General features: G+C 37.7%; 1 protein-coding gene across 1 annotated transcript in view; it reads left to right on the top strand.

Annotated features, from left to right (window-relative positions):
• Nucleotides 1-10,176: 10,176 nt before the first annotated feature.
• The window catches only part of tfec (transcription factor EC), a 32,970-nt gene continuing 18,368 nt past the window's right edge, over nucleotides 10,177-24,778 (top strand). Inside the window, exon 1 of the mRNA XM_084710986.1 lies at nucleotides 10,177-10,298. Within this exon, the coding sequence (XP_084567112.1) occupies nucleotides 10,272-10,298 (27 nt within the window). The 5' untranslated portion in view covers nucleotides 10,177-10,271. The remainder of the gene's footprint in view (nucleotides 10,299-24,778) is intronic.

Below are 24,778 nucleotides of genomic sequence, written 5' to 3'. Positions count from 1 at the left end.
TGTTATTGGTATGCAGACTGACGAGACCATTCATCAGATTGATAGTTAGACTCACATACAGTATAGCTGCTTATTAGATCTGTCTAAAACACTAATTATTAAATAGCAGCTAATAGTTTTGGGGCATTCTTCTTTTACACACACCAACTATACTTAAACTGGTCTTTGACTCTCTCTCTGCACGCTAGCAGTCTGACACAGCATACTGTAAATGAAATTAGTCATAATTAAATAAAGCTTCAGACTTTAATTGTGTCAATTATCTCTAAAGGGACAACAGTCTCACTGTTTTTCCTCAGTTAACCCCTGTACAGTAAAAGGACTATACATAGGTAATGTAGGTTTACTGTAGTTAGGAAACTAATGAAGAAGGCTTTTTTAAGTAGGTGCCATGGAGCTGTCATTAACACATGTAAAGGAAACATTGTTTTCTATTTTAAACATGTTAAACTCACTCATAACTCACTTATATCTCAGAACTCTAACATCCACGTTTTTGTCAGCATGAATTAGCAAGCTAGACCTTAAATAAAGCCCAAATTCCAACTTAAGATGTGACTATAGATCTTTCTCAATACCAAGTATGCCAAATCCATTTGACAGGAGGGCACAATACAGTCATTCTGCAACTGGAACAGCAGTGATCATGTTAAGATCTCAGCCTGTTTTGCGCATCTACAGTGGATATCTTCACTGTAATGTGTATTTCTGATGAAAAATTAAGAAATATGCCACTTTTTGTTTACATTTTAAAAATATTCATATATTTGTAGCCCACAGATTTTGTTGTAGGTGGCTATAAAAAGCCAGTGGTGGTAAAAAGGTTGCTTGGTGAATAAATTAAACTGGACATCGGGGAAGAGATCTAAGAACTAAAGCTGTTTAATATTGCATAAAGTCTTTATTTAAAGATGCTGGTGCTGTTGAACTATATTGGGTTATACTGAAAGGTGTTTCAGTTGGTTTATCTCCATTCATATGGGATCGAGCACAGAGCAAAAAGGGGTGAGACTGGATGGGTCAATTAGAGAAGTTCTGGGGCCTCAAACATTAAGATGAAATGTGCATTTTTATGGCAAAAAATGAAGTCAGTCAAAAATTTAAGCATGAAAAAGTGTTACTATTGCTCTTCTAATGACTTATTTTAGATTAGCGACAATGAACAGGCTGTCATTCAACAACATACTCAACAACTCAACATAATAACACAAGACATTATTACAACCACCTTTTGATGTTGCCTGTGATTGAAATTTTAATCCAATTTTTACATGATTGGATGATGAAATTGTTGTCTTTTGGAAAGATTTTCCACAGAGGACTTTCCCTTGACCCCTTCTGATATGGCAGGGTAATCTAAGACACTAATAGGATTAGACAGCGAGGCCCTCCAAATCTTTCACGTTCAATTCTTAAGTGACTAACACAAGACATAACTCCATCCTACCAACACACACAAACACACACACCATCACCCCTCCAGCTCACCCCTGACCTCCTCCTATGCCGATTGTTCTTACAAACGGCGGAGATCAAGCCATTGGACTGTCCCGATAATTGACACGCAGAACAAAAACACAGGCCATTTCTGGATAAAACATATCATAATCCCTCAAGGTGGGGCAGTGGGGGGTTTCAAGGCCACCAAGATAGCTATTCACATCATCTAGAAACATGGAGAGACCTCCGGGAAAGACATTGTGAGGTGTTGGTATGAGACTTGGTATGACACCCCTGGGAAGAATGGTGATTAGTAACGAAGAGGATTGACTACACTTTGGGACATTTACTACCATCTGGTAACACATGCAGAAACCTACACATGACATGGACTATCCTCATTATAGAAGGAAGGAATTATACTTTTCTTAAGATCCACATAAACATCTCTGCCGATTTAAACAGTAACGAGTAAGTTCTCAATAATGCATAGTGTTGGACTTGTGTGTCCAGCAACCTGATCGGTAACAACACGCTCCAAAAAAGGGGCATGTTTTGCATCACTTTTTCTTTTAACAACACTCAAGCATTTGTGAATTGAGGACACAAATTGATGAAGTTTTTGAAAGCGAAATTCTTCCCCGTCCTTGCTTGATACCTGTTGTAACTCATGCAGAATGTGCTTTGGGGACGTCTCTGTAAAAGATGTCTGGATGGCAGCATATGTTGCTCCAAAACCTGTATGCACCTTTCAGCATCAGCGGGGCCTTCACAGATGTGACAGTTAGCCATGATAGCACTAACACACCCCGATACCGTCACAGATACTGACTTCTGAAGTTAGCACTGGTAACAAGGTACGTCTGGCACCACAATGTAATCAGGAAACTAGTTTAGTACTAAATAGATATGACTTTACAATTCAGGAAAGTGGCATTTCTTTACATACATTATCATTAAGATTACGAGGCAAAGTGTTGCAAGGCGTTATGAATATGGCTTGCACATATATGATCGACATACGCAGTGCCTTGATGGGTGAGGCTGCTTTGAATTGCAGCAAAAGTTGAGCCAGGTTCAGTTTTTTACTGGATGCCCCACTGAGCCACCATATCAGTCCCATTAAAATTAATGAGGGAGCCGCTGTTGTCTGTCTGAACATGGCCAAAGTCAGCTTCTTCTTCTTCTTTTTTTACATACATCTTTCTCTTTTTGATTGGTACAGATAAAGTCTCTGAGAGCTAACCGCATCAGCTGATAGGAAATGTAGCTGTGTATGCAGCCGTGCATAGCGTGTGTCTGGGGCTTCAGACTGGCCCCTAATTGATTTTTACAAGATTAGATGGAAAACCTGATTGCACCTTTGTCATTAGAGTTTGTAACTGTTTGATGCTTTTTTTTAGTTCTTGACCTACTTTTCTACTTTTTTTTTATGTCACTTGCTCTATGTTGTTGCTGTGTTGTTTAACTTTAACAATTGATGTTCTATTTTTATTAAAGCTTAACATGAATTTTATGTATTAGTTACACTTTGATCTGCAGATCATATCCTTTATGTTTAGCAACTCCTACATACGTCAATTGGCATCTGTGTAAAATCATGTTCATTTGCTTTACTGCTTCATACAAAGATAAAAGCCTAAAACAATATTTCAAAATGTTTCTTTATATCTCACACAGGTGGACTGGATAAATGTTCAAGTGATTAAGGCTTTGTGTGAATAAGATGAAGCAGTAAAGCGATCAGTGATGTGGTAAAAGGCCATTGTTCTCAGTGCTCTCAGAGACAATGACTGTTAGTAATTATCTTAACAGCATGGGCCTCATCAAGCCATATACTTCCACTCTTATCTATCCCCATCTCCTTTACATTTACGCCTTCATTGCCCTTGACCCACATCACCGGAGTGGGTTAGCACCCTGTGGCAGTTTTAGACGGCACTACTTTGGGCATTTCTCCGTTTTCTCAGTGTTGGAAAGATTTTGAACGTGACAGATTGGCTATAACTGTCTGTGTTATGAATCACAAACTGAACCGCAAGAACAGGAAAGCCTCCCATTAGTCCAACTTTGTAGTCCTATGTGTCATTTCAAGATTGTGACATCCACATTGCTAGGCTTGTCATCACACCAGAAAAACAGAATTAAGCCTAAACTGGCTTTTTGTCAAGTTTTCTCATGTTACCTGTCTTAAGTGCTTTGCTAACAAATCATCATCCAATAATCTTGAAGTAAACTTGAAGAACAAATAAAAAAGAAATTCACAAATACATATACATATAAAAAGGGTTCTCTGTGCATCTGAATGAGGTGCTCCTTGGTGTCAGTCTTGACTTAAATTGAGACAGAAATGTTGAATGACTTGAATGATATACACATATCTTGCGAGTCATCTTATTTGAGGGTTGTTCCTTCTTCAAGCTATGGATGGTTAATATAGCTGATAGAAGTATTAAACAATTATATTTTTCTCATGTCTATAAAGATCATGTTACGGGCATTTTATCGAATTTGAATCCAGTATTGAATCCACCTCTCAAATCCAAATCATTTCTAATCCCTTATTGAATCTTATTAGGTTACAGTTAGAGAAGATAGAATTATGATATAATTTTACTGAAAGCTGATAAAAATAATATTGTGTTAAACATAATTGCTGTGAGTACTTAAATCGATTTAAATAATTATTCTCCTAGCTGAAAACACGGGGGACTCTTCTGAACCCACTTTAGTTGATATGATATGGAATGTCCATAGAAGAAATGGTTAAGTTATGGGTTACAAGTGCCCAATTTCACAGATAGTTTGTGTTATCAGCATATACTGAATGTAAAAATGTCAGCAGGAGGTAGAGTACTTGCTCCTCCTGCTCGTCTTTGTGGAAAGTTGCATGTGTGCAGTATAGATAAGAAAATGAAACAAAAATCGTGAAATGAAATTTCAAATATCCTGGAAAGAGGAATTTGGCTAGCAATACCTGATGTAGGCGAAACTCCAACTATGTATGCACTGATTGGAACAAGTTTGTGAGCATGGCAGAAAAAATGGGATTGTTTTTCAAAGGCACATCAAGTTTCCAGGAAACATCGCTGGAGTGTTTAAACAAGAGCCAACAGCATCTTGCATGCTTGTCAGGTTTTGCTGCTGCTGTCTCTTTTTACCTGTATATGTGTGCATGCAGTATCTTCTTCTTTTGTTTCTTTTGTGGTACACCACTTATAGTACAATGAACGCTACCTTCACCCAACTGAGTCTAATTAAACACAAACTCCAAATTTCTACGTTTTTTTTTTTAAAAAGCAAAACATTAATGTTGAAACCTGTTTATAATAACCTATTTGTCCCATCCCTGCTCCGCCGTGGTGGGACAGGTGAGTAAAAAGTGACAGTGACAACTACAGCAAAGGTGAATATTTTCAAGGCTCAGCAGCTTGTCATGCTGCTGGCATTCGTAGCATCGTGTAAACACTCCTTGGTTCACAACATGCATTTCACTACCTACTGTGTGTTCAACCTTTTGATTCACTGATGCCTTCTTTTACCACTGGACCACGCTTCCTCTGGTAGTGATGCCATCAGAGCTAAAACCCATGCAGCCATTCATCCAACCATTCAACCCTGGGCGTCACCGGGGCCCCTGCATACTCCATAGCCTTTATAAGATTAATGCAATGGATAGAGCAGGTGTTTGCCAAAATTCCATTCCTATTTAAACCTCCAGGCCCATACCGGCAACCTAATCCTATTAGGCCTAATTGAGTGAAGTCGACAGTCTTTTTCAGTTAAACTAAGTTCACGCACTAATAGGGTTCAAAAGGGAGGAAAAAAAACGGTACACTAGTGCTAGTGTGTGGCTGGGGAAGTGGACAGTGAGCGTCAGGGAGCGAGTAAGCAGGGACTGTGTGTGGGACCAGTGGAGGCTTCCCACTGGGTTTAGGGATATGTATTTAAGGATGGAGAGAGTGGGGTGGAGGTCTCCCCGGAGGCTAGGTAAGCTCAGAGTGGGGGTGAGAGAACAACATAATTGGTATTCGGGAACCCCTAGTGTGTTGTGTTTGTGTGTGTGTGGGTATGTTTGTGCTTGGTGTAACAAACTGTGTGATGTATTCTTGGATACTTAACTGAGAATTTTTAGATTATGTGTATGTGTGTGTTTGAGCGGGCATGTAGTGTATGTATGAATGCAGTATAATGCAAATAAGTACTACGCGGTCATATTTCAGTAAACAATAATAACACAGTAGACAACCTGAAAAGAATATTTAGATGTAACCCATTTGTAATTTGTAATTTTGTCATAATTAGCTTTAGCATTTGTGCCAAGTTTGAAGAAATTCCACCGAGGCTTTCTTGACATAATGCATTTGCAAGTCACATATACCCTGACCTTCGACCTCTAATGACCTGACTCAGATTCATCATCTTTGAATCCAAGTGGTCATTTGTGTAAAGTTTGAAGAAACACCTTCAAGGCATTCTTGAAATATCATGTTCACAAAAATGTGTTGGCACATGGTCCACCCACTGCTATCACTTGTGCGGAGGTAAAAAAAAAAATAATAATAATAATACACACATGCATGCATGCATGCAGGCACGAACGCACATGTATGCAAACGATTGCCTTATCGCTTATGCCTGGCAAAAATCTGTAGATGATTTTTCAATTAATCAAACAGTTGTTTCCCAAAGCCCAAGATGATGTCCTCAAATGTCTTGTTTTGTCCACAACCCAAACTGATTCAGTTTACTGTCATAGAGGAATACAGAAACCAATAAATATTCACATTTATGAAGCTGGGAGCAGAGAATTTTGACATTTTTTCTTAAAAATTAGTTAAACCTGAAATAGTTGGCGATTAATTTAATTTAATTTGCCAATTTGTAGAGTAAAAATAGAGGGACATATGATATTACACCTCATAAAACAAATGACAAGAGTAATGTGATTGTTTTTCAGCGAAAAATTTAGGAATAGACTAATGCTTATAACTTCTCTCTGTAAGAGCTGGTTTGGTTATACAGTGGGTACACACAAAACACAGACGTCAGCATGCACTGCAAATAGATCAACCTTTTTTGGGTTTTTTTTATTGGTAAAAACAAGCTAAACCAGCACTTTCTGTGTTTATTACTTTCCTATTATTTACACTAGGATACAAACTTGCATCAAAAACTTCCTGCTATGAAAGCAACCACAAGATATGATCAACGGTGCTATGTCCTCTAGCCAAAAGACAGTGAGAAACACCAGGCTAGGACTTACAAAAACCCAAAAAGCTTGTTACCTTATTGTATCCTTTTTGTTTTTGGCTTGTGGCAACTACATGATCTTATCAGGGCCCTTTGTTAACATCGCTCCCCTTTTGTTCCCTGCTGAAAGACAAGATGAGCAGTCGTGATAGGCAAAGCTTCACACACACACACACACACACCCACACAGACACACACACACGCCAAATTAAGGAGGTCAGAGTGGGACACAGTGTTTTAGCCAGTGGCGTCAGTGGCGCAGACGTGGCCTGAGGACCTAACCTTTCAAGATTGGCCATGGCCAGAGGTGCAACATGGGACTCCCTTTGAAGAAAACACATCCAAAGGGACTAAAGAGACAAAAGATTAGCGTAGGGTTTCAGTGGCCTTACATGGCCTTCAGGGACAAATGAGCCACTAAAAGACTGAGGAGGTAATTATCATAAAACTGGAAATGATACAGCTATAATCTCTGTAATCTAGGTCAGTGAGTTAATAGATCAATAATTGCATTATTATTAAAGAATTAAATTCTGTTTTAAACCAAAACGTAGCCTAGACTGGTCACATTTGATCTGTTTGACTGTTAATTTTAGTCTAAATGTGGTCAAAAAAAACTAAAGACAATTTAGTTTTAGTCATTAATTCTTTGTCATAAATTCTTATTTTATTCTGTTTTCTTAAGACATTTTTTCTGTCTGAGGTTAGAGCTGTTGTCATATTTGGTTTTTACAGTTACCATGGTGACAACAACTTCAGTTACTGTAAACAAAAAAAAAACCCTGTTACATACATTTAATTCAATGAAGTTACTGTGTAGATCTCATTCAACTGAAATGCATGTTTTATGCTTTCACCAAAGTTATGTTGGAGAGATTTCATTTTGTTATGGATCACATAGTGTGAGAATACTAGATGAAAGTCTGTAGGACCAATACTTTAAATTATGTCAAATCAGTGAAATTTTGTACTTTAAAAAACTTATCACTTAGTTACCAATAGTGGGCATTTCTTTGCTGTTTTTACAGTGTAGTATGCTGTGGAGCTCGAAGCCTTAAGAGACCTTTTAATTGTATTTATTCATGGTTCGGATGAAGGGAATTATTGTATAAACTGCCAAACACATAATTAAACCATTATATGCTGTCTATTCTCCTAATCATGTTAAAGATGGGCTGCCTTCATAGATGTTTCCTGATCTGATTACAATTCTCTTTCTCTTCATTCATTGCCTTTGTCTCCTGGATTTTCTTGGAATTCCTTTTAAATGTCGAATAGTTTTTCTCTCTGAGGGCGTCTGTGCAACCAGTTCTTTTCACTGAAAGTAAATGAGGGAACATGCATAGTATATGCCTGAAGAAAAGGGCTGTACGTTGTATATGCTGCACCTAATCCCACATTATAGATAAGGGCGAGATATTTTGTAAAAATGTAGAAGCATCGGTGCGACTCACAATAGTTGATCTTCATGCTAAACTAAGTAATGCGTTTCCAATGGCCCGTTAAAACTGGTTCAGACTGTGAAAAATCCAGAGGCACAAACTCTTTTCAGCAGTGATGGGAACTGTGGAAACAAGACTTCATTCAGTTTGAAGAGCAGTGTTTTAAACGGAGGAGACCAAACATATAATGTCCATTATTACTAACTTTGCTGTGATTAGCAAAATAGTAGAAGGTGTAGTTTTTCTTAGTGTTCTTAAAGGCATTATCAGACACTTGTCTGCTTTCTTGAAGAGAGTTACATGAGGAAACTGATACCACTCTAATATCTGTACAGTAAATATGCATATGCTACAGCCAACAGCCATTAGCTTAGCTTAGCATAAAGACTGACAAGAGGGGGAAATAGCTAGTTTGGCTCTGAGGGTTAAAAAAAAAAAATGCCAACCAGAACCTCCAACCCCTTGTTTTGGCTGCAAGCGAGTCAGATGCAGTTTTCATTTGCACGTGAGCGAAAAGGCACTGAATATGTATTTTTACCCATATTTTGCAAACTTGGCAGACAGCAGCAGCTCACTCTACTCACTTTAGCTAGGAACTGGGACACAAGACATGGGAACTTCTTGAACCTCTTCTGCAGAGTTTGGATACTGTGCATTTACTGCCACCGGACAGCTTTACTGCTAAACTTTAATCCCTCTGCTCTGATCGCCAACATCTGCCTGGTCTGAATGCAGCCAGCTGCACTCTCATACACATCCACTGTACACTTTAGCTGCTTATTTACTGCTGACAAGTGCAGACAAGATGGTGCCTACACAGACGCTTTAATTTTGCTTGAACATTGTCATCACACGAGCGTGATACTGACTTTAGACAAACTGTTCAAATGTATGACAACCAAAATTTTAAATAAGCAGCAGTATTCATAGCTGAGTCATGTCGTGGGCTTTGTATTTCTTTATTTAGGGGAGTAGAATATTTGTTTCACAGTTTGAGCATGATGGTTTTTTAGATGGCTAATGAACAAAGTGTATTCTTACAAATGTTTTAGATATTCAAGGCTGCTGTGTTGGTTTCTCACATGAAAAGTGGCACTGAGTCATCCCTATTTGAAGCTATATTTGATGAAAAGATGGCTAAAGAACATCCCTTGTTCTTATACCCACGCAACAAGTTAAAAGTGTTCTGATCATGTGTTGTGAAACATGTAGAAGTGTTGAGTGAAATTGTACTGTAATACATAATGTAGAGAAGCGGCATGAGGTCTATAAAAATGTGATCCGAGCTGGAGTTTAGCCTTACATGACCTTGACTGTCCTGAGAGATCCTCGCCAAAATACTATGCATTTGTTTGTGTGTGTGTGTGTGTGAGAGAGAGACAGAGAGGAGAGAGAGAGAGAGGGGGAGAGGGAGAGAGAGAGAGAGAGAGAGAGAGAGGGAGACTCCGGTGATGGAGACTGAACTATGAAAAGTCAGGAGGGAGGGGAAACAAGAGACACAGCTTAGTAAAAGAAAAAAAATCAAAGAATTGGAATAATTGGCATAATTCAAGGTGGCTGGGCACAGTCAGGGGGAGTGTCAGTGTTGGGCGAATCTTTTGCCATCCTCAAAGAGAGACGGTCTGCACAATTAGCCACACGAACTCTGACCCCGCTCAGAATAATTAATGAATAACAGAGGGGATAAAGACAAAAGGCGCAGAGCGGTCTGGTTGAGTGGCGAGCGAGGGTAATACATCAAAGAATGCCGTTAATTGGCCCTGTGGCTTTCATTCTTTGCCCTATTTCTTTCAATTCATTGACTCAAAATAATGGGTTCAGGTTCATTATCAACAGGTCGTAAGCCCCGGGAGTGCCAAAATTCAACAGGGGTGTGTGTGAGTGAGTGTGTGTAAGACTTGCCAGTGCATGTGTAAAAAAATGTGTGTGTGTGTGTGTGTGATGGCTTAGCTTTTGCCAGGCCCCCCAAAGTCCTGACGACATCAATTCGACACAGGGGGAACTAAGAGTTGTGTAGTTGGGTTGAGAAGAGAGCAACAGGCCACGATTATCAAGGTCTTTTTTAGCTGTTCAGGGGCGTACAAGTCCATCCAGTTTTTATCGCGGGGGTTTGTGAACGCCACAAGTGTCGTCACGATGCTGGAATATAACTGGTACGGACAGGTAAGTGACGCTGACACACCTACTTCTGCCATGATGCTTTCAGAGGTAAACTGAGCAACGACGGTTATGTGACATGCAACATAAAAATGATCGAATCATTTTCTGTGCAGATTTCCATGACTTCAAATCAACTTTACAAACAATATGTTTGTGTCATGTGTTTGCATGCTTTAGATAAAAAGCACCCTTGTTTCAGATGACTGTAAAAGGACAATGATGATGCTGTGTTGTTGTAATGTGAGAGGAAAATGAAAGAGGCACCTGTGTCAAATCTGGTCTATTGTGGATTTAAAGAGAATTAGACTCAAACAAACTCAAAGTGGTATTAAAATAAGTCAACCCTGAAAGTAGCAGAGGCTCTGAGACAGGTGACGTAAGCAGCAGCAGAGAAAACATTACTCTAGTTATAACAGATCTCGCCAACTGTCTGTATGAGTACAGATGCTTGAAATTAAGTAATGAGCTGTTAATAATAACTGATAATAGTGTGATACAGTTTAAAAAATGTTTCAGCTTTCTAAAAATGAGGGGTTTTTTTAAATTAATTTCATTATGTCTATGCCAGGTAACATTTTTCTTGGAGATTATAAATTATATAAAATATACAGATTATGTATATGATATAAACCATTTAAAAATGCTTTGGTTTATCTCAAAACTGCACTTTCATACAGCAGAAAACTTTTTTTTTCTTAGCTCATGAGAAGTTGACATTTTGGAGATGCACCAGTGTTTGAAGACAGATTTAATTGCATTTGATAATTTCCCTAAATTTATGGCAAAATGGCAAAATGTTAAATACTGTATTAATACTGCAGACTCAGTTTTTCAAATCATACCTTTGGTAAAACTTTGAGAACTTTGAAGGAACAAAAATCTAGAGCTGCAACGATTAGTTGATTAATCGATCAGTTGATCGAAAGAAAAGATAATTATTATATATTATATATATGTGTATACATTTGAATGCTAGTGGGACCTAGTACTATAAAAGAGGGAAAACCATGAAATTTCAGGTGCTCTGTATTGTTTGCTAGCTATTTAAAATGTAAACAACAACAACAACATCAACAAAAACTCATGTTATATGTTTGTTAGCTCGCTAAATTCTTAGCTTAACTCAATATTACATTATTCTCTAACTTGCTAAAAAGTTTTATTAGCTGATAAAAAGTTAACTAAACATTATATAGTTTACTTGCTTGGTTAAAAGCTGGTTAGCCTAGTTAGCCTACTCATGATGGCTCAGCAGAAAAGCTCATAATTTCTCCTTTAAAAAAAACTTGTTGGCCGTAGTATCAACTTGAGTGAAATAAAGATGAGATCCATCATAAAACTCAATTAGGTTGAGTCTGTCCCTTAACTTTCTTTGAGGAACTTTTTAATTTTGCTCAATCTATCTAAAAAGGCAGTTATTTTAATGTTTAAGGAGATGAATACATTTAACCTTTCTTAAATGAAAGCTTGTTTAAAAGTTTGGTACAAATCAGTCCTTGTTGTTGTAAAAACACACCTATTCTGTCTTTTTCTTGGCTTTGGTAAAGTGAATTCTCTTTAGAATAGCACGTGGAAATACTTACAGGCGGATTTAGCGTGTGTATTTAATATGTATTTTGTAATCATTAGTAACTCATTTAATCCCACTACCAGGTATGATACCAGGTAGTCGGATTAAAAACCTGGTCCTGGCTAAAACTGCAGGTCATGTGAAATGACTCCTACTCATGTACAGATCCAGACACACCATGAAAGAGCGAGGGGTGGGAGGGGTGGCTAACTCAATCACCATAACTTTGTCTGCTCACCACACGTGATTTTGTGAGAAATACCACACCGCCTGTTACACACTCTGAAATATTCCAGCCATCCACAGCACAGTGCTCTCTCTCTACTGGTCCCTTTAATTGCCATACGAAAGGTTTACGAAAGGTTTCCCATACCTGGGTGAGCCATGTCAAGCAATTAATACCCTGAAATACGCCTTTTAAGTGAGTCTTTTGGTCTCTGGGGCTCCCCATTGTGATGAAACGATTGGTGTCGTCTCACGTTAGCCTCGCACAGGTGCCTCCTCTGCCTGCACATCAGATCATTAACATAACCAGAGATGGAGAGAGAGGCTGATATAGATAAAGAGGAAGACAGAAAGGGAGTGAGATAAGATGGAGACAGAGGAAGAGAGCAAAGGAGGGAAACAGTGGAAGGATAAATCAACATCATTTGCTCTGATGGGACTTGCTTTAAGTTCTTCCTCAGTGCAGAGTGCACTCATGACCTCTGGATAGTTCAGACACACACGCACACACACACACACACACACACACACACACACACACACACACACACACACACACACACACACACACACACAAAAGGAAGGGTGTTAATGTTGGCTATGCTAACTTCACTCACAATTTGTACCAGATAAAATGCATTAAGGATCAAAGGATTTTCTTGTTTTATTCTAGTACCTACAAATCTCAGTAACTGACACACTGCAAAAAAAATGAACAAACAAACATATTATTATTATTATTATTATTAGTAGTAGTAGTAGTAGTAGTAATAGTAGTAGTAGTAGTAGTAGTAGTAGTAGTATTAACTGACTCAAAATTTTAAGTTGACTAAGGTTATTTTGTAATAATTTAAAGCAAATAAACTTTTCTAGTCAAATAAACTTCATATTAATTCAGTTTGTACTTCAGAAAGAGATTAAGTTGAACCAACAAGTTCCCAATGTCACTGACAAATATCACAAACAAATTTGATTTCCTTTTACATCTTCTCAGTTTGAAAAGTCAGTTCTTCACATACAAAGTTGAGAACGCTCGTAAATTTGAGGCAACTTCACTAAATTTTTGCGTTTTGAATCAAACTCTAACTCTGAAGTTTTGAAATAAATGAAAAAATAAAGTTTTCTGATCTATAATCTTGCATTAAAATGATTTACTTTTCCTATCTGACCAGGAAAAATAAATTATGTCAAACCAAAAGATTACAGATCAGCAAAACTTGTTTGACTTGAACTAAAAAAATAAGTGAAGCCATTTGCCTTGAAAATTAGTTCACTCAACTTTTTTACAGTTAGGAGACACAAAGCAGGTTTTCATCATATATATAAAATATTAGTTGATTCTACTCAAATTCTGTAGTTTTTTTTTTTTTATTACCATGAAACCATTTTACAAAACTGGCATTGGTTTACATATACATCAACAGAATGAGATGTTGTATTGCAGATAAAAAGACAGACAGCAAAATTCTCGCTTGGTGGTGTGTTCAAGGACATTCCGAGGTCTAAGATTTTTACTGTATTGTGTTCAAAAACTAAATGTTGTTACATATTATCCCATAAAGATAAAGATAACATAACATTGACGTAAATAGAGAGACAGTAGATAGATATTCTGTGTGATGGATTACCTAATCTACGTTTGAGTAAACTGATATCTATAACATGCTGAAATGATCTGAGACCAATGGCTGTTTCAAAGGTAGGAAATCAATCTAAAAACTTATGCTAAGCTGTAATGTAAAGTATACAGTGTACAGTTTGTGTGTAATGGGCTAAAATATGCACAACCGTCTGTGAGGTCCCTTTAATCCCTAATGAATTTGCACTGTTGCAAAGTGTTGCACGTTTACGCCCCCAGTTTGGACTGTGTTGCTCAAATAAACAAAGCTAAAATTGATTAGATGCTATTAATAATTACAGAGTTACAACAAAGTTTCATGGTAATTTTTGTTTCTCTGATTAAATCTGTCATTGTGAAAACTTCACAGACAGCAGGAAAAAACAGTAAAGCAGCATTCGTTTCAGTTCATGCATGCATTATCAACGCATAAGTAGAATAAATGCAACGCATGCTTGAACATTGACACTGGTGGGAGCAGAGGAGAGTGAGCACAGAGCTTCAGTTGGATTTAGTCAAAAAAAAAAAAGTCTGTGCTAGATGAATTTAAAAATACATCTTTTCTAAACTGTAATGAATTGAACTGAAATGAGTATGTTTAAGTAAAAGAACCCCTAAATGTTTTTTACAGTATGTGCGGAGCTTGATACTTTTTCACATTCATCTGCAGAAGGAGGAAGGTTTCTCTGTTCTCACACCAAATCTAACTTCAACACATACAAGATGATTTTGTGTGATCAAAACTAGTTTTAAAATCAGTCATGGTCCAGTATGGAGATGGAAACTTCTTATTCAGACTCGAAGACTGGATTTTTCAGTGAAGAAGGAGACCTCAAGTGACCAGCAGTTAAATATTCATAGATTCTGGATTTTTCAATGGGGGAGGAGGAGGTGTGATTGAACATTATTTCAGGAAAAAAACAAATTAGATACAAATTACTATTCAAAGAAGATTTCTGTATGATGGGACGTTAAAATTAGAAGCGTGACTGGCATGTCCTGTTGCCGTAACTGCATTATGAACGTATAATTATCCACATATTATTCTCATAATCCTAAACACTGAGTGTCAAAAGGATTATGGTCATTTTCCTGGAACTGAGGGAGGGGACTGTGGTGGATAAAAGAGCATGCAAAGCCCAGGACTTTGACACTAGAGGCCAGAGTTTGTGTCTTACCTAAAAAAAAAAGTTGTGGTTATAGAAAATAACAAATGGTTAAGGTATAATTAGAGTATGGTTAATCTTGGTCTATGGGACGCAAACTCAGTGGACATAAGGATATATGGATGTTGTTCTTTGAGGGTATGGACTTGGTTAAGTTTAGAGCTGTCATGACATCAGATTTTCACAACATGATTATTGTGGCCAAAAGATGTCACAACAATGATGTTACCACTAACCTGACACACCAGGTGGCTAGTTACACAAACCCATCTGGGACGTTGTCCTTAGAAACTGTATGGAAAAGGGAAGGCAATTAAAAAGTACTTGGTTGGTGACTGGTTGAACCATTTGGGCTAACTTCAACCAATCAGATCAAACTGGCCGAAGCCGATTGGGAGAAGAGTGAGAACACCTTTCCATTGAGAAAAACCTTCAGTGCCGTTTTTTGTTCTCCTGCCAATGAAGAAACCAGTCCTCCAGTTCTGATATAACACACACCATCTAGCTAGTTGTTTCCATGGATGCTTCTTGCTGTCAGCACATGTGAAACCATGCCCGTAGCAGCCAGCAGTCCCGCCTGATTGGCTGCGTCACTTTTGGCACGGACACAAACAGATACCTTGAAGCCTGGCGAGATGGATTTTTAAATGATCTTACAAAGCCAGCTACCTCATGAGGTAATACTATCATGATATCTACAGATCTACTTTTTTTGTCTCTTTTTGATAATAAATTACACTCAAAATATAAGTTATGGGAGGCGGAGGGAGTCTGTGACCATAACTGTACAAAAAGCACAATTATACTCAGTGGATAGTGAAAAGATAGCGTGTGGGTGGCAGTGGAGGAAAGGATGGAAAGAAGTGGAAATTATATAAGAGCATACAGTATGTTTAAGATCTACATGATATCAGTGATTAATTTTTAAAAAATATAATGGTTATTGTCAATACCAGTATATCGCGACACTGCTAGTTTAAGCAATTAACTGGTTAAAGTTAGGGAAAGAGCAGGCTGCTAGTTATTTACACAGAGGCTTCAATTCTTAGTATCAGATGTTCAAACAAAATAGATTTGTCAGATGGAGACAGTTATCCTTTGTGAACGAGCAGGTGATGTGCAGTTGCTTTATCTTGGTTGGGCGTTTAAACCAAACACACCAGTTCAATTCTGGGTTAAAGTCATTCAAGTCCAGCGTGTAAAGCTTGTGACGGACCCATCCTGATTTGACTGGTGCTGCTGCTGCTGCAGCTTCGGGGGAACTTAATTTGGCAAAAACGAAGTGGCTGGCATGTGCATCAGTGGAGGCACATGGTAGTCTACAGCGGGGGAATTGGTGATGATAAGAGAAAACTCTGTAAGACACTTTAAAACTGGCAGTGACTAAATGGTGGAGAAAATAAATTGAACTCAGGCACAGCTAATTACCCAATTTAAGCGACACTGGCAATTGGAGTGATGAGAGAGGACAGCTGGCAGACTTGCATGATCCAATAAAGGAACCGGAAAATAAATTTTGGAAAAAAAATCATATTGATTATATCTTTTAAAAAGGAAAAAATAGATTTATGTGCTCTACACTACAACTGTTATATTATTCATTTACATTTAAACTTTGGAAAAACATTATCATAATAGTGCATACAAGAGGACGTAAGAACTATGTTGTAATGATGGATGCAGGTTATATAAACTGAACAGATACTGAGCTCTTCTGGTCTTTACCTCACACTCCCCTCACTTCCATTCCTGATCTCCCTCTCATGCACTGCTGGGAAGAAGAGTGCCGCCTCCCTTCGTCAAAGAAACTTTACTCGTTCAAACAGCAGGGCCACAAAGATAGCTGAACACAGCAAACAAACAGCTCTTTGTCCGCAGCACAAACCATACATTATTATTTCTGGCAGGGTCAGAGTTGATTTAATTTTCTGCTTAGTTCTCATTAAACAGCTATTGCATTATTTAATTTCCCACAATCAAGTTAAGAGCGGGGGATCAATATATCCCCACCAAAAGCTTTTGAACAGTGCCTGGCAAATTTAGCCCCGCAAATGCACTTCATGTTGGTTAGGGGGAAAAGTATCCACTTTTTTGATGCCAAGCTAAGCTTCAAAGGTCAGATGAACTGCAATGAAAAATAGTTTGATCTTCACTTCAGTTGCCAAAGATTGGTCTTGAAATTATTTGTCTTTGTAGTTCACTTAAGATTTATGCAAAGCTTAACACGTTCAAAGAAAATATAAACAGTCACTCTGAAGGTTAATTTATGGTCTGTGCAGTATGTGCATAGTTCATGGCAGGACTCTTTTCTCCAAAGATGTAAAGCATTGCGGCGGCAGCGTGGTGAATCCATGTACGCCTTCATTAGCTGTCAGATTGAGCAAATAGAGTACGGCATTGTTTCACATTTTGACTGGAGCGTGGAGATCTGTGCAGACCCTATACAGGCCATCTGCAGAGGTCAGCACTCACCGCGAAGACCCTCTGCACCATAAATACCAGACACACTGCAGTAACCATAAATTACACTTTAGTCTCCTTAATTATTCACTAGCTGAAATAGCTAAAAATGAATGGGAAAAAAGGTTGAAGTAATTAGCAGAGAGTAATGGATAAACAGTTGAAATAGTTTGCTAAAAGTATTGGACAAATGGTCAACTGCCATTTTTGCTAAATATCTTCATGAATTGCATAGAAAGGGCCAAACAGTTCATTTAAAGGGTGGTTCCATCTGATTTTTCAAAAGGAAACTTCCACTAAACCAAAGCAAGGGGGTTTATACAGTATGTAGCAACACCATCATGCAGAAACCTATGTCACGTCACGTGGGAAAACATTTTTAGAAAGGCTAAAACAAATACATGGGAAATGTACGAAAACACGTCGGAGTCGCTTGCAGAGGATTAGAATAGGGGGTTAGAATTTTTACCAGTCTATTATTATGATTATTTTTTTTTAACAATTCGACATCTGCTATAATAGATTCCTAATAATCCACTTATTTGTTACATCATGTAAGATGTTTAATTATTTATATTGAGTTAGAATAAAGAGCCTAACTTCATCAGTCTCTAAAAGGTTAGCCAGTATTAAATTAAATAGCGAGACAAAACTTCCCCGACATTTTAAAAATTTTGTTTCGCATTTATCTGCCTTCCTCCTGACACAGTTACAGTACTGGGTATTCTTTTGTTTACTTCAGATCACAATCATCATCAGCACAAAGAGGAAACTTTGTCCGCGCTCGACTCAGATCTCAGTTCATCACGTGCACAAGCAAGATCACAGCGGAGCCAAAAACCTCTCCTCACCTCTCGTGCATTTCTGGGAAGGCGGCCGCTCGCTCCCTTTGTCACAGACGCTTACTCATTCAAACAGCAGGGGCGCAAATATAGCCGAACACAGCAAAACAAACACCTCTTTGTCCACAGCACAAACCATACATTATTGGTTCTGGTAAGGTCAAAGTTGATTTAATTGTCTGTTTAAATAGCTTTTGCATCATTTAATTTCCCACAATGAAGTTAAAGGATGGGCAGTAATCAATGTATTTCCAATTCATCTCTTTTATTGAGTCTTTATTCATTCTTGTCATTATTTTCAGATCATCATACTATGGTAAATCTACTGGAATGAGACAGTAATATTGCTGCATTTCAATTCAGAGCCAATATTTATTTTTACTAATATGTTAAAGCCCTTATGTTCAAAACAATGAGTCGCTGTCATTCATTTTTACTAAAATCTTGTATGACATTATTTTATGGAAGAATGATTAAGAGGAATCTTTCATTATAAAGTCAAGTACAGTCGGACCCAAGGTTTTGGGTTTTAACTAAAAACATACAGCCCACACTGTGTAGCACTGACATTTTACCAATTTGAATCATTTACTCCACCACGTGTTCGCAAAGATAAAGACAAAGAATCAAAACACTGGATGTGGTGTTGGCTCATAACACATCAGTGGGAATCAGTGGGTGTGTCCATCCACCCTGTTGCTGGATCTATGGTCATCTTGGCCTCACGCTGAGGTCACCACTCATTTCTTGGTCACACTTTCTCACATTTGTTGTTGTTGTTTTTCTTCACACAGTAGCTTGCTGAGTTTAATGGTGAGTAACAAGATTAGTGTTTGACCTTTTTCTTACTTTTTTTTTTTTAATTATTCTGATATACTTCCAAGTGTTTCCATTGTAGCTCCACTGGCTGCAACAAGGGATCTGTTTGTATGTAAACTGATGGGAAAATGACCCTACTTCACACTTGATTTATGACAATACACAGTTTCATAATGAGTTTGTGGTGTCAATCGGTAGTTTCAAGTATTCTTCTCATGATGATCATTTTGTAAATTATGAAATAAAATAGACAATAAAGCAGGGGAGCCTTTAGGGCGGGGCTACCACGAGAGTCCTTCTCAGCGAGTCTGTTTAGTGCAACACAGGGATCACAAAACTCATGCATGTCCTGGTTGCAAAAAAAACAAAAAACAAAATGACAACCCCCATATTGCCAAAACTCTTATATTGTGTTAATATATTAGATATTACTGCAGTATTTTTATATTGTAAACTTGCACGCTGTGCTTTAAAACAGCTACAAGGAACTTTCATATTGATTTTGGAGGCCCCTGTGGACAATAGCGATAGTGTCTTCACCACCATAATCACAAAAAATATGTCAAAAATAAAATTATCTAAAGGAAAATCTCCTGCTCCTGCTCTTTTTAAGTGGCTAACGTACTCCTCACTGTAACTTTGTCTCAGAAAATGTAAATACAGGCTCTTCCTGTCCGCTGCAAATCGTTTCATCTGATTTCAGAACCCGAACTGGTGGCAGGCATTAAGAATAAAACAGCCAATCTTCTGGCTGATGGTCTCGTTCACTTATGTAGGTCATATATAGGCATTAGAACTAAATTGAGACTGTTTCATAACCAGATACAAACTCCTTATAGTACATTTAATTATCCTGCCATCGAAGATGCAACTATACTGCAAATATATGAGATCGGATCACATTAACTTTTAGAGCGTGTACATTTTTTGATGCAAGTTTAATATAATATACGCATTAGCCTACATCTATATCATATTACATATTGTACATATGCAGCTCCAAAACTGATTGAATTAGTGTGAGAAAATAGATCCAGTAAAGCAGCTTTACATGTGTTACCCTGACACCATTCACCTGGAGTAAACAGTAAGTGTATTTAGACTGCATTTGACATGCATTCTTTTTAAAAGGGGCTTAGCATGTAATTGGTAAAGGTACATTGAGTCAAAGTTCATAAGCTTCTTTTGAGGGTATAACATGGATTTCTTTCTGTGTGTACTGAGCATTTTGTCTTTAGGCTGTTGCCCAGGCTTGAAAGGCCTCTACTTTGGTCTCGCAATCAATCATGTGCATAATTTTAATAAGACTTCATCTTCATAGTTATAGTCGGAGCCCACCGGGGGCTTCTTTTCACTGTCTGCCAAAGTGAGAGATTAAAGTTGTCTACAGTACAGCTTTCTGACATCATTCAGAGAGGCAACGCTAACAACCGCTCTATTCTGTTCTGGCTCACTGGACAGTGAGGGTCAAGGATGAGGTGTCCCTTTCAGTACCACAACCACCGCACGGCAGTTTACCCACAATCCTCTGCTCCGTATTGCTCAGCAGCTTTGTGGCTTTGATGTGCCTTTGAATGGCGAAGATCAGATCGGATTTTTCTTTATTTGTTTAGGCTGCCCTTTCATCACAGTGCAAGCAAATTTGCTGGTTTCATATTTTAACTTAAAGCTGTAATAGCTAACATTTCCGCGTTAAAATGTCTAAAAATGTCATGTATTTTGTTGGATTGTGTGCTTACGTTATCCCAAATGTTTCCAAAAATGATAAATACCTTTGGGCACTGCATAGCATTGCATGCATGTCTTACTAACATGTTATCATCTGATGTTAAATTAGCTTGGTGTTTGCTAATGACCCCTTTGCCTTGCATGTTATGGCATGATTATATAGTCAGAAGTCAGAAACAGCGCTTATTTCACTAACTTACTTGTCCATTTAATTTGTTACATCATGTTGTCTAATATTTTGTTATATTGAGTTAAAATATTAGAGCCTAACTTTATCAGTCTCTAATAGGTTACCCAGGACAAAATTCAATGGCTTGGAAAAACTTCCTCTATTATCTGATATTTTTGGCCATTTCATCGCTTATGTATAATAATTCTTGTCATGTTTTCTGCTTCCATTTGGACAAATACGATCAGATCATATTCCTCTGGAGGCTCATGGAGGAGAGGCTTCTCTGTCCTCACCTTAAATCTCAGTTTACCATTTTTATGATATCAGAACCAGTTTAGAAGTCAGCCATGGTCCAGTATGCACCTTACACAGGTGGGACATAAAAGCTTGAAACCTCCAGCCTCCTGATGATAATCAACTAAGGCCCAGCTGCAACCAATTAAGTCATGGTTTAACTTGAACCAAACTAGTTTAAATTAATTGAGTTTAATTAAACCTCTCCTTGAACCACAGTTAAGTTTTTATTCTAAAATTAGATTAAATTTAAGTCTGTCTGCACTAAAACTTTAAACTCTAGTCCAGTATTAACTTTAAGCCTAGACTTCCAGTTTTAAAATAGCTACCTGATTGAGGTAAATTGAGAGAAATAATCGAGTTCATAGAAGAATGTTAAGGGACAGACTCAACCCAACTGAGTTTAACAATGTGTCACTCCACTCCTGATTATCCAGCCAACAAGTTTTTCTCAAAGGAGGAAAAATGAGATAGATCTTCTCTCGTGAGCCATCATGAGTAGGCTATCTATTTTTTTAGCTAGTTAGAGGACAATATATCATTTAGTTAACTTTTTAGCAATGTATCAAACAATTTAAGTTTTTAAAAACGTTTTACTTAGTGAGGAATGTTTTGTTAACCTTTTAGCTAGCTAGCAAACAATATAACGTTTTTTTTATTTGTTTGTTTTGACTTTTGAACTACCTAGCAAACATTGTAACATTTTGTTTCATAATTACTAGGTCTCAACAGCACTATTAATTTATTTATTAATTTTGATTTGAGTAACTAAGCATTTCCTTATTGATTAAACTCTATTTAATTTCAGTTTACATAAATACATTTGAATTTACAGAACAGAGATTAGTTTTAAATTCTGAAACAGTTGCTCTAACTGATGAAGTATGACTGCAGTTACTCTTTAAATATGTGTCCCTTCTTTTGGCCTTCATCTGTGTTGCATATACATGAACCAGAGAAGTTAGTGTTGATACTGAACGCACATAAACACACTAGTTTAGGTGGCATACTGTACATACAGTTCCACAGGTTCCACACTAATCTGACAACAGGGCATGTGCGTAAAATGCTAGCCTTCATTAGTGTCTGTGTGCTGCATGTGTCTCTGTGAAGGGCTGTGTGTGCACATGTACATGTGTGTAGAAGGTCTAATCTCTCAGGTGTTCCTGTGAACAAGCTCCCTCTCAGTGCTCACGCAGAATAATGCGCTCTAACCGATTTAGCAGCAAAAATTGTATTATTCCATTTCGACTAATCGCATCTCCTCTGCACTGACCGTGAGGACAGACTGCACTGCATCCTCCTCTTCATCCTTCTCCTCCCTCTCTCTCTCTCAGCTTTATCAAGTCTTTCAGTTGACTGAAACTGCTGTAATGCAATGTAATATTCGTTATTGGAAGTAAATGATTTAGTAACAAAATAGAAATAATTTGATAGCATACTTTAGTATGTTGTTTAAGGTGTGTGTACTCATGTACATATATTTATTTTTTTTATATCCTCTAAATCACTACATTTTTAAAATAAAAGTTTAGCACTCATACAATTACACAGGCTACTACTTAAAAAAACTGAGTTTGTTTCCTAAATAATAACACTATTCTGACAGTTTTATCACTTGTCAACATCAAATCTGTAGCCATGACTACAGAAAACTGTTGTTTACTTACTAAATAGTCAATCAAACTGTTGGGTAACACTGTGTTTGAGGGGGTATGAATGAAGGGATATGAATAGGATTGTCATTACACTGTCATAACCATGTCATAACACCTTTCATGAACATCAAGTAGACTTTATGAATGTTTATGACTGTTGTCATTAAGTGTTGATTTGGTTGATTATGTCATTTTCAATGCAAAGTTGACATTATTTGGGATGTCTTAAGTTACGAAAACTTGAAATTAACCAAGACAACCAGGAAGAAAACCTCCACGGCTAACCGAGCTAACAAGTTAACACCAGCTATAGATAACGCCAGAGGGCTGTCAGCTAAATCACCCTGGTACTGTTCTTGGTCATCAAACAGACCTTATAATATTTAATGACATCTTTATGACAGGTCCAAATGGCACTACTTGGGCACACATCTCAAACAATGTCAACTATGCATTAAAAAATGACAAGTGACAGAACAGTGTTGAACAGGTGTGATATATGACAGTGTAATGACCAGTGTAAGTCTTACCAGGAACTCTTTTTAAAGTAAAGATCGACTACTTAATATTGTTTGTCTTTCATGTTCTACTGTCACAAACTTGCTTGTGCATGCCAGAATCAGAAAACTTATCATATAAATAGTGATTTTGAAATTACGGATAAAAAATTCTTTGCAGATGTTTACTTTGATGTAGGACATTTAAAATCTCTGTTAGGGCTTAAGGGCATACCACAGGTGTTTTGGTGAGAGATGTTAAATGCAAATCAGTACAATCGTGTTTGTTTACAATCAAAACTGCACTGGGTACCTACGTCATTTTTCATCGTTACTTTAAGTATGAGTTTTAATTATATTTTTACACCAGTATTGAGGCAGACCATTTTCATAAATTCAATATTTCATCAAGGTAACAAGCACACACGCACACACATAGTTTCACATGTAATCCAGTTAAAATGGCTATAATATTTAATTCATATGAGAATCATTAAAAGTGCAGTGGTGCCGTGTCCATTATGCATTCCTTTTCTAGCAGGATAAAACAGTCCTCAGATGTGGGAGCTGCACTTTGAAGTGTTGTCTCAGAAGCAGGCCAACTCTTACAGGAAGTCCCTGATGTTTAAAACATGCCATGCAGGGGGACTAACAAAGGTGAGCACTTGTGGCTCGCCCCAAGATGAGCCAAAAATGGCCAGCCAGGAATTTGGCTAGATCAGACAGACTGCTCACACGCGGCGGACATCAAATAAACAAGAAAGCAGACAAATACACACGTGGGTAATGGTGAAGTTTTAGGAATACAAAACACAAACAGGCACTCGGAGACAGGCGCTTTCATGAAGACGCAGCAAACACGAAGAGTGTCTTGTTGACCTTCAAATAGCAGCAAAATGACTTGGACATAGCAGCATAAATAATCCTCACCCATCCAGCTGACTGAGACTGTAAAGGCTATCAATCTGTTTGGCTATGATGAGAACTTCTTTTCTCCGGATAGTATCAAGACCTGCTTTCTTTATTTAATGAAATCATCCACCATGGACACGTGTGAGACAAATTGCAATTTAACAGCTGAGAGGAGACATGAGCTTATTGTGCATTACAGTGTTAAAATGATTCTTTAAAAACATAATCTGCGCAGGCTTGATTTAACTGAATCATTGTGATTCGATTTGCCTTATTACATTCAGTGTCCCCGATTTAAGCTCTGATGTGTTTATTATTATTAGTGTATATACAAAACTCTCAGTTAATTTTTGCAATAAGCGTTGAGTCAGCTGTGAGTAGAAATTGGTGCCTCTCAGATTTTTAAGAGACACGACCACCCAGGATTTCACTAAAAAAAAAAAAAACTTGCATCTAGAGCAATGCCACCACAACAAGAGATGTCATTATCTGTATCAGTTCAACCAACAAAACCATCTGTCT

The sequence above is a fragment of the Lutjanus erythropterus genome, chromosome 22 (assembly GCF_056507025.1).
Source record: "Lutjanus erythropterus isolate fLutEry1 chromosome 22, fLutEry1.hap2, whole genome shotgun sequence".
NCBI lineage: Eukaryota > Metazoa > Chordata > Actinopteri > Lutjaniformes > Lutjanidae > Lutjanus > Lutjanus erythropterus.
This window is presented reverse-complemented; position numbering and strand designations above follow the sequence as displayed.